Source organism: Protopterus annectens, chromosome 5.part0 (genome assembly GCF_019279795.1).
Source record: "Protopterus annectens isolate FY-2018-M chromosome 5.part0, PAN1.0, whole genome shotgun sequence".
NCBI lineage: Eukaryota > Metazoa > Chordata > Ceratodontiformes > Protopteridae > Protopterus > Protopterus annectens.
This window is the reverse complement of record NC_056735.1, coordinates 1,768,324,464-1,768,335,702: the sequence shown is the minus strand read 5'-3', so window position 1 is coordinate 1,768,335,702 and position 11,239 is coordinate 1,768,324,464. Positions and strand designations below refer to the sequence as shown.

At 36.7% G+C, this 11,239-nt stretch overlaps 1 protein-coding gene across 2 annotated transcripts in view; it reads left to right on the top strand.

The window, feature by feature from the left end:
• Positions 1-362: 362 nt before the first annotated feature.
• BACE2 (beta-secretase 2) overlaps positions 363-11,239 on the top strand; it is a 1,024,906-nt gene continuing 1,014,029 nt past the window's right edge. For both annotated transcript variants that reach the window (XM_044071568.1, XM_044071569.1), the window contains exon 1: positions 363-1,092. In XM_044071568.1, coding sequence (XP_043927503.1) covers positions 793-1,092 — 300 coding nt within the window. In that variant the 5' untranslated portion in view covers positions 363-792. The remainder of the gene's footprint in view (positions 1,093-11,239) is intronic.

The window sequence follows — 11,239 nt, the reverse complement described above, 5'->3', positions numbered from 1 at the left end:
GGTGGTGGGTATGTTATAAAATCTCAGACTGCATGAAAAGTGTCCTCTTTTGGGAGTTTGAAACCGTAACAATTGCACTGCTGTTTCGCTGGCTCCTCTGTCAGTACAATAAATGTATGCAAACACGGGATCCTATGCAGTTTCTAGTTTTGTGTGAGGTTTTTTTCTGTCACAGTAGTAACCTCGCTAAACCCACATATTGGTGACTACCCTTCTAATGTGTCGTAGCTGCTGGTGTTGTCCAGAAATAATGATTCTTCTTGCTGCTGTTTTCACTTCTGTGGTTGTTTTGCGGTCCCCTTAATTTCGGCAACTGCCGTGGGAATGTGTTTAATAGTAGGTGTGGTTTCAGTCACATGCTGTTTTGTTTCACTTTGCAGTGGACTTGCTTCAGGCTTTGCGCCTCTAAGGCATTTGTTTAGTTTACAGAACAAAAAAGAAGTTTGGAAAACTCGTCACATCCGTTTTATTTACAGTTAGGAAAAGTATGGGACTACCTTGCAACATGGGTTGTAAAAGTGGTTTGTTTTTGTGTTAAGGCTTTGAAGTTGCATAGTGTTATAAAAGTTTTGTGGCTTTTTCTCCCCCATTTGTATCCAAATCTCTGCTAGCGAAAATATAGCAGTCGTAGCCAACGAACGGGTGTGAAATGGCAAAGATTATTTTTTTATGGAAGACTGAGTAATGAATGACAGCATTTCCAGTCACGCTGTATATCCGTGTCTTATAACTGGATTTTAAACAAAGTTGATCATCAGCAGAGTTTTTGTCTTGTGAATTTACTATACAAAAATGAAGTTAGTGGCTGTGTTTTATGTGTTGGTACTCGTTCCCCTGTGCAACTGCCGTTTGATCAGCATCCCTCTTAGGATCGCGAACGCGGGTGCCCCGGCCCGTTTATACCCTACACCGGGCACGAGTACCTCTTCAGTAACTGCGTCCTCTGAGGTAAAGAGGAAAGGCGGGCAGAACCTTGCCCTAGACTCCCAGCCTCTCGGGACCATCAGTTTCCTGGAGATGGTCAACAATCTGAAAGGAGACTCGGGCAGAGGCTACTATATGGAACTGTTAATCGGCACTCCTCCTCAAAAGGTAAGCTGGACTACCCACTTCCAATATTTCACTGGTGGTACTCAAAATTTAGCTCTGTCCCTCTTAATCCCTCAAAATGGTGACCTTTGGAGAAAATGTAGTGAATCACACTTAATGACAATAATTATAGACTTCTTTTTCTTTGAAAATGCATATTAATTCACTTTCTATTATTTTGTCAGTCTCTCAAGTTAATAGTACCGATATTTTAAAAGTGTCCCTGATTATTTCTTGATTTGTCCTTGTCCCTTTTTTATAATGCATTGAACCTATACATGTTTTTTAATATATACATCCCCTTCCTCCTTTTTCACATGTAATTTTTTGAATGACTGCTAATTAGATGATGGTTGTGTTATATAAGTTTGTTTGATGGATGGTATGTTTGTATAAGTTTTGGGTGTATGCAGTGGCTTTCTGCAGTTCATAGGTAGGTACTAGGCTGTCAGCCCTAGGGCCTCTACAAGCCCAGCCAAAAAGTTACCCTGGCTTTTGCCACCCAAGAAAATTATTTTCCTGTGACACTGTCGAGCAGAGCCACAGAAGTGATCCCCGGGGTGAATTTCCTATTTCCCATCCAATCATCAAGATTTTTCTTGGAGAGTGCTAATGAGGAGCTTCGTTTGATATAGATAGGTAGTTTGTTCTAGAGTATAGGAAGTCTCTGGGACAGGAATCTATCCCTCCAGCATGATCTGTTTATTGTGGTGACAAGGTTTAGGTCCCTTGAGCATGTAGCTCAGAGGGATTGGGATTTCTTTAAGTGGAGCATGTCCAACAGCTCTGGGTTTGACATAGCTTTGTATGTTAGGCAGAGATCACCTCTGAGTAGGCGATATGCGACGGAGTAAAGCTGGAGTTTTTTGTGATAGTCTGCGTAGGGCATCTGTTTGAGGCCAGTAATTCTCTTTGTGAGGTATTTCTGCGGCCTTTCCAGTTGTTGTAAATGTCTTGTGAGGTACATACCAAAAGGGACGTTGTACTCTATAATGGGTCTAATGAGTGATGAGTAGAGGGAAACAATAACCTCTTTTTTTTTCTTTCTGAATGAGAAACCTTTTGTGATGAGGTGTGCCATGTAGAAGGATTTTCTGACTACTGTGGCGATGTGATTATCAAAGGAGAGACTACTGTCCAACTGTGTCCCAAGGTCTCTTATCACACTTTCGGTGTTAAGTATACTACCACTTATGTTGTAGTTCATGGGTACAGAGTTTTTACCACTGTTGTAGCAGCGCAAGGACATAATAATAATAAGAACAATGTTGAAGTTAACAATGTTTCTTGTGACCGTGTCAAACGTTCTGACATTGGTGCCAACAGTAATTTAGACTCTCAAACGCAAAGTAGTACTTCTTACGCTCACGTTTTATCTTCCAATGATAAGGCAAGTCCTTTTTTGGTGGACAAAAGCGGGAACAAGACAACGCCAAGGTGGTCAGGCAAGGTCCATACTCGGAGCAAGGGAAAGGGCAGGAACAAGAAACTGAACTGAATTTTGGCATTAACATTTGTAATTTGACCAAAAGTACTTTGCCAATTGATGTTATTCCTTTGTTAAAGAAAGGACTTTCTTTTATTCCATCCAACAAAGTCAATGTTTCTAAATTAATTATAGATTTCAAATTGTACCTGCGTAAGTTGAATTTGAAGTTTATTTTTGATGGTATGGATGACAAATCAGTACACAACAAAGAATGTTGTAAAAAAAGTACATTTAACCCTTTACAAGTGTATAGTAAGATCTGTGAACAAGAGTTTAGGAAGTTGACATTTTTTCAACATCCTAGTTCAAATTTGTCTGTTTTAGAGCAGGAAGCCCTAGAATTTTTAAGTCAGAATAAAGACTTAAGGGTTATGCGATCTGACAAAGGTGGCACTTTAGTAATTATGGACACCAAAGACTACATTGCAGCCATGAAACATATGTTAGATGATGAAAATAATTATATACCAGTTACTAATTTGGACATTATAAGAAGTTTCACAAGATTAGACACTATTTTATTTGATTTATTAAGTCAAGGTAATATTACTTACACAGACTATGAATTTTTGTTTGTTGAGTTTCCAAAACTAGCTTGTTTGTTTGGTATACCGAAATTGCACAAGTTAAGTGACACTTTACCTTTTAGACCAATTATTTCAGCAGGTTATTCAAAAACAGAACCTATATCTATTTGGTTGGATCACATTTTAAATCCTATTGTGCAAAAAATGAGATTTTATCTTAGGGACCCGTGGCATCTCTTAGAATTATTAAGTGACGTACAAGTTCAGGGTTTGAATTTTCATTTTGCATCATTAGATGTAACATCACTTTACACATGTATAGATCACTTTAAAGGTGTAGAGATGACCAGAGAATATTTGAGTAAGTACACAAACATGAACAGTACATTAATTAACACTATTTGTGTTTTAATAGAGCTAATATTAGACAACAACTTTTTCATGTTTGAAGGTAGTAAATACAAGCAGGTTTCTGGTGTTGCCATGGGGTCTAGGGTAGCACCTAGTTTTGCTAATCTAGTCATGGCTACTTGGGAGTAATGTTTTACACAATCATGTTTTATCTAAACATTTGTTGTTTTATAGAAGATACATTGACGATTTGTTTATTTTATGGACTGGTGATCAAGAGTCTTTTGTTATGTTTGTAAATGACTTAAACAAGTCAACAGACTTTTTGAAGTTTACTATTGGACAGTATGGTGAAACATTAGACTTTTTAGACATACATAAAAGTTACAATAAAGAGCAAGGACATTTTGAGAGCCAAATTTTTAGAAAGTCTAGTTTCACCAATCAGTATCTTCATTTTGACAGTTTACATCCACGTTTTATGAAACGTGGTGTAGTGAAAGGGCAGTTTATAAGGCTAAGTCGTTTAACCACTCAAAATGAGACTTTTTTACAAGAGGTTTGTAAATTGACTGTTTTTTTTATTGACAGGGGATACAGGAAATTATGGCTGGAATGTATAATTAAAGAAGTTTGTTTGTTAACAGAAACCAAAGCTATTCCTATACTATTTAGGTCTAACACTATTAGTAATAGTGAAGCTAAGGTTGAAAACATTAAAACTTATAGATTAGCCTTTCCTGTTCCCATAAGTAATGAAATGGATTCTATCAGAAATATTATGACAGAAAATTGGAAAATATTCTGGGAAATCAAGATTTAAGTGACATATTAGGTAGATTTCCTATTTTTACTTACAAAAAAGCTGTTAATTTAAAAAGTATTCTAGAATATGGCTACAGGTGCACAAATTTAAAGAACAGACTAGTTTCAGGTACATTTCCATGTAATAGTTGTAAACAGTGTAGGTATATTTCTGGAACCAGTTCTGTTTTCTTTAGTCATATTAAGAAAGAGTTTCACAGTATAGATCATTACACATGCAAGACCAAAAATGTTGTTTACGTTGCACAGTGTAATTCATGTGAACATTTCTATATAGGAAAAACTATAAGAACATTAAATAAGAGAATTTATGAACACTTGTTAGCTATAAAAAACAAGGATTCTAACAACGCACTTGCTAAACATGCCCAAAACTGTCCGTTATTCAAAAAGTTTACTTTTTCAGTTTTAGAAAAGGTTAATGATGACTTGTTCACTGGTAATTATAAGGTTTTATTGGAATGTAGAGAAGCCTTTTGGCAAGTTATGCTTAGAGCAGATGCTACACCTGGATTAAATGAATCTATTAATATCAAATGTTTTTTGCAAGCACAAAGGTTTTAAAGCTTTATTTTAGAGTTTGATTTTATTTTAAAGCTCTATATTAGTTTTGACATATGTATTTTTATGTTAGTGTTTAGTATTTTGTTTATAAGAGTAGTAAATAATCAACAATTATATTTACCATCACATTTATTATGTATTTACACATAAATATGTAATTTATTGGATACACAATTTTTAACAAGTAGTTTGTTGTATAAAACAGCTGTTAATTACATCAGTTTTTGTATTGGTGTAAAAGACCAAGTGGTTGCTGCTACATTATTATTTAAATGAACGTTTCATGTGATTTTGTATTTTCTGATGAAGTTCACAGACATTAAAGGTGGACGAAACGCGTAATTTCTAAGTGGTTATTACTTGACAGTGGAAAGTTCGTTCTGACCTTACTTTTGAGTTTTGAAACATGAGGGACTGTCTGTTTTTTTTATTATCATTTGCATTGCATTTGTCTTGTCTACTTTTGTCAAGTGCTTATAAGCACCATGATAAACTTCATTTGAGTTTTGCAGCTCTATTAACATAGTATTTATTTATTTATTTGACATTTGTTGACCAGGTTAGTCCAGCTGAGCTTGTGCCCTTTTTCAGTGTAGGTCTGGGGAGAAAAGCTCCACAGTACAAAATTATATAAGTATAAGACTCTGAGAACAAATTTTGCAAGTTAAAAAAAAAATCACAGTTCTGAATAGTGATTTCACAGCTCCACATTACAAAATATAAAAGTATAAAATTTAAAAGGGCAAGTTGTGCAGGTGATAGAATCATAGTGCAAAAACATATTCTTTGTATAGATTATGCTAGTGTGGCATTAGTAGAAGTAAACAGAAAAAGATATAAAAGGAAATGGTAAGACAGATGACCAAATGTAGTGCAAGAAGAAATGTCATTACGTGAAGGATTACAAATTAGGAGTGAGTATAGAAGAGCATTTGGTCCGAGCAAGGCAGCCAAGATGCAGAAGAATTGTTATTGGTGGTTCAGTGTTAGAGGCATAAAAGTTAGTTTAACAAGTAGTAGTGTGAGGGGAAGAGCTAGGTAGAGGATGGAATAGGGAGATTAGTGTCAGATTACTAGGGACAGTAAATTAGAGGGGTATAAGGAACAGTAGTAGAATATAGTAGGATAAACTGGAAGTAAGGGTAGATATTATTATTGTGGTAAAGGAAGTAATAGAGAGGAATGTGAGAGAGGGAAAAGAATAAAGGAGGAGAGAGGGAGGGGAGTATGGTTATGTTGACATCTCCAGGTGCTGTATAGGTGATTTCTGAGAGTTGTCTTGAATTTATGTGAATGAGTGATATTTGAGGTACAAGGGAAACTTTTTCATGATAGAGCTGGAAGATAGCTATATAGATTTTGTCCAAGAGATTTTTTTAGGTTTATGGATCTGTTAATAGGCATTGATCAGAACTTCTGAGGGAGTGTGGTGGGTTATAGAGGGAGACAAGAGAGGATATGCTAGTGCAGGAGGAGGGCTTATTTAGGATAGTGTGGATTATGAGAAGTTGAGAATATGAATTGGTTAGGAAATTCTAGACAACTGAGAGTTTGGAGAGAAAGACAGTGATGTAATTTTGGTGGCACGTTGGCTGCAATTCTGGCAACTTTGTTACATGTAGTTTCAAGTTTGGATAGTAGAGAGAGGACTCTAAGTTAGTGAGGATTTGAGAGCGGTACACAATATTAGGAAGAAGAAAAGCCTGGCAAGAAAGATTCTAGAGTTAGGGGTGAGGAACCTTTGGTTTCTGTAAAGTAGAGAACAAAATCTCTGCAGGTAGGACCAGGTGCACGGCTGGAACTGATACAAGTAGACAAAAAACGCCAGCACCAAACACAGTGAAAAGCACAAAACCAATAAGGTTAATACATAAATATATTTATTTTAGTTCATAAAGTAATATACATCCCAGACATTAATGTAGTTTTATTTTATAAACGTTTTATCTTCTTTTTATTTTTCATACATTAGGCATTTTGGATTTTAAGAATCCTTTGGGAAGAATCCTATTGGATGGTTCACTCTATACATGTATGTGTGTCACTTTACATCAGTAATTACTTTTGTTCTCACTGAAGAAAGCCTGTTGGCTGAAACCGGTCTGGAATGTATGTTACTTTATGAAGTAAAATAAATATATTTATGTATTAACCTTATTGGTTTTGTGCTTTTCACTGTGTTTGGTGCTGGCGTTTTTTGTCTTTCTGTAAAGTAGGCCAAGCTTTTGGTGGGTTTTCTTTCTACAGTTGTATACATGGAGATCAAATTTAAGTTGGTCATTGGTGATTACACCAAAGAGCTTTGTGTGAGGTTCAGCTGAGATTGTGGTGTTGTTAAGGGAAGAAATGGTGAAAGAGGATTTAAGATGGTGGAGAGATTTAGGTAAGAGTACAAAGCATTTAGTCTTTTTAGGGTTAAGTACGAGATGGTTGTTAGTAAGCCAGGTTTCAGTGTGGTTAAAAGAGGTTTGAATATAGGTGAGCAAGTCAGAGGGATTGTCAGCAATGGTGGTGATCGTAGAGTCATCCGCATACTGGATGAGAGATGACTGAGGACGGGATGTGTGGAGCTGGTTAGTAGAAATGTAACAGAGAAGTGGACCTAGAATGCAGCCTTGTGGTATGCCCATTTTTATAGGGAGAAAGGAGAGAGAGAGCTGAGAGCCATTTTACGGATTGCTGCCTGTTGGTGAGATAACTGGTAAACCAGTAAATAGTAGCAGGGGAGAGGTTTAATTGAAATATCTTGGAAAGGAGCATGAAGTGGGACATTTTTAAATTCAAAATGGCTAATATTCTTACAGTTTCTAAGTATGTGGTGATTGAAACATTAAGGGTTTGGAGTTTATTCCTTCCGAAAACATTATGTTGCAGTTTGTTTTTTTATTTACACCGATGTTATCCGCTAACCTGTGTTCTGTGAAGCACTGTATACTTCTTATGCATTTGCAAACAACCACTTGATGGAGGTCTTATTTCATAGGGAAATAATAATGACTTGCTTATTTCTGGAAAGTATATGTTTAAGTTAAGAGCAAGTAGATTTTGAAATTAAACAATTTAGCAATAACCCATGGCTTGAATGTGGGTAATACCTGGTTTACTGAGGGCTGGTGTGGTTTGGTCCCAATGGATAAAACAAAGCCAGATGTGAGTAACTGAAGCAGTACCCATGACAAGCCATGGGTTATCATTATTGTACAATCGTATTAGTTTTGTATAATAGTATATATTTATTTGTTTATATGGTTACTTGCGTGTTCTTCCACTTTACAAAAAAACAGTAGTCTGAAGTTACATTTCATTTTATATATTGGTTTTGTCTGTACTTTTGCCATAATATAGCTGTCATTTAGGAGTAAATGTCTATTATACAACGACCCCCCATTAATATTCAAAAAATGTGCACGCTGATTTGGTCAGCGTGCACATTGTAAATCAGAGTTATAGTAATGGAAAAAGGTACGCCCGGACTTTTTCCATTCCTATAACTCTTTTTTTTTTTTTTTTTTTACAGCAATGGAGAACGCAAGATCTCCGTTGCTTCACACTTTCTCGCTATGTTAAACTCGTTTAACATAGTGAGACAGCATTAAAAAAAGGAACAGAGATTCCCAGTTGCTTTTTTTTATGCTGTCTCGCTATGTTAAACTCGTTTAACATAGCGAGACAGTTTGTAAAAAGCAACGGAGATTTTGCTTTCTCCGTTGCTTTTGCCCACAGCTCTGATGTACTGCGTAGGCATACGCATGCACAGTACATCAGAACTGCCGCAGAATACCAGACAGCTGTGGAAGGGCAGCAAGGAGGCATTATACAATGCCATTATTTAAGAAAATGAATTATTTTTTTTCTTAAATAATGTCATTGTATAATAGCAATATCCCACTTCTGGGTGTGGGTAATGCCCACGGTTGGCTTTGTTTGGTCACTCAGGCTTCGCCCTCGTGACCAAACCACACCAACCGTGGGTAAATCCAGCATTACCCACACCCAGGCATGGGTTATTGCTATAGTAATTACTTGTAATGTGATGAAAGGCTAACAAGCCTGTGCTTTGTCAATACCGTTTCTGGATACAGACTTTTTCAGTTTTGATTGTTGTATAGTTCTGTTTCCCATGGGAGCTACAGATATTTAGCCACATAACTGGTAAAGTAATATATTTTTAGCTGCTGAAGTACTGAAAACCATGTAAGTCATTTGGAATTGAAGAGCAATTCCAGGTGTGGCAGTAACAGCCCAGGGTACAATGTAAGAAGCCTGACAAATTTCTGTTGTGTTGATTTCCGAGTGTCTTCTGTTACAAGTCTGTGTCCTCAAGGGCTTTCATAGGTTCATACTAGGCTATCTGCCCTAGGGCATTTATAAGCCTAGCCAGAGTGTGTTTGGCTTTTGCCACCCATTTTAAATTAATTTTGTTATGCCCTTTTTCGAGGTTAGTATACTGTGCCTCTGTCTAACAGTGACACAGAAGTGATACCCGGGGTAAACCTACGATCTCCCATCCACTCATCAAGATTCCTCTTGAAGAGAGTCAATGAGGGACTCTGCCTAACCTGGACTGGGATTTTATTGCAGAGTGAAGGGAGCCTCTGGGTTATGAATCTGTCCCTCCAGCATGTCCTATTTATTTCAGTGCTGAGGTTCAAGTCTCTTGAGCGCGTAGCTCGATGGGATTTGGATTTTCTGAGGTGCAGCATGTCCATTAATTCCAGGTTGGACATGGCTTTATACGTCAGGCACAGATCGCCTCTGAGCAGGCGGTATGCCACTGAGTAGAGCTGGAGTTTCTTTAACCGGGCAGCATATGGCATCTGTTTGAGCCCTTTGATCCTCTTGGTGAGGTACTTTTGGGGTCTTTCCAGTTGCTGCAGGTGTCTGGTAAGGTACATCCCAAAAAGTTCTGCTTTCCTTTGCCATCCAAAAGATGTGTATAGATGAATCTGTGATTATCTAAGTTGCCTCTCAGTTTGAGTTTCCTATTATTTATCTGTTAGCATATTTACTTGGTGTTTTTTTTAAGTTAAATGGTGCTGTATGAATTGCTTTCTATGTGCTCTCTTGATTGGAAAGTGCTAATGTTTGTATTCATTAATTCACTGATAGCACAGGAAGGGATCGTAGATTAGGATCATTTGTGTCATCTCTTCTTAACATTTTTCTTGTTATTGATATTTGTACTTCATTTAGGATTTGCATGAGAAACGAAACTTCATGTTGTGCTGAAAATGCAGTTCTATTTAAATCTGAGTTAGGTCTGGCAGGAACATCGCTATTAGTGAACTATGTGTAAGGCTGTACTTACAAGTGGAAAACTGATTGCTTTTATTTTGTAGTATTTGTTAGATGGTGTAGTGGGTAACAGCAATATAGACAATGTAAAATTTTCCATTTGTCATATCTGATTGCAAGTTTTGGAAGTGTTTAGAGGCAGGGCAGCATTTTAAGATTTTACTTTTGTAGCCCACAAGAAAATTTTCATCTGTGTGCAGAATTACTTTCAAAGGCAAATGTTAACAACTTCACTACTATTATGACAAACAGAAGGATTGTGAAGCTGAAGTTAAAATGAAGATTATATGACAATTGTCAAAAATGCATACTTACATTTTATAATATAGATTTACACTTTAGTCCATCTTAAAAAATAAGACTGACGCACTTAACAGCAGTTTGATCACAACACAACGTATGCAAGAGTGTTAACCATGTGTTTATTGATTGATCAGCAAAGTCTGAGGCTGGGTGGTGGAGGCCTGGAGGAGAACTTCTATTGCTCTAGTTTATATTCTGTGGATCAGTATCACTCACAATAAAATACACAATGGTAAGAGAAGACTATAAACATCACATTTATAGAAAATAAAAAAAAATACATGCTTTTAAGATAAATAATGAAAAAGAAAAATATACAAGACAAATGCAAAATGAGTATGAAAAGAAAAAAGTAGTATTGGTGGGAGAATGTAAAGGTTTCCTCTGCCGAATCACAGGAGAGAAATATTGAGTTGAACATGTTATATGGTCTAGTAGCAGAGTGCTGTTGGCCAGTGCAGCTCAATAGGAGAATCAGAAATATTGGTTTGAGACTCATTAAATAAGGGAGTGTGATCATAAGGAATACGAGGACATGTGGAAAAAGGAGAAATATTAGTATTAGCCTGGTGTGGTACAGGAACAGGGCCAAGGGTTGGAAAGGACTGCTTTAGTAAAGGCTTGAATTAGTGAATGTTAACTAATGACCTGTTGGAGACTGGGATGGAGTTGGAATGTAAGCTGTGCCATGTTGATTTCATTGGATTATAAATTTCATGTAGTAGTCAGATGACTGAATGGGTCAGTGTGGAAGATTAGTGTTAAATGATATTATTCATAGCTGGATATGAAGACA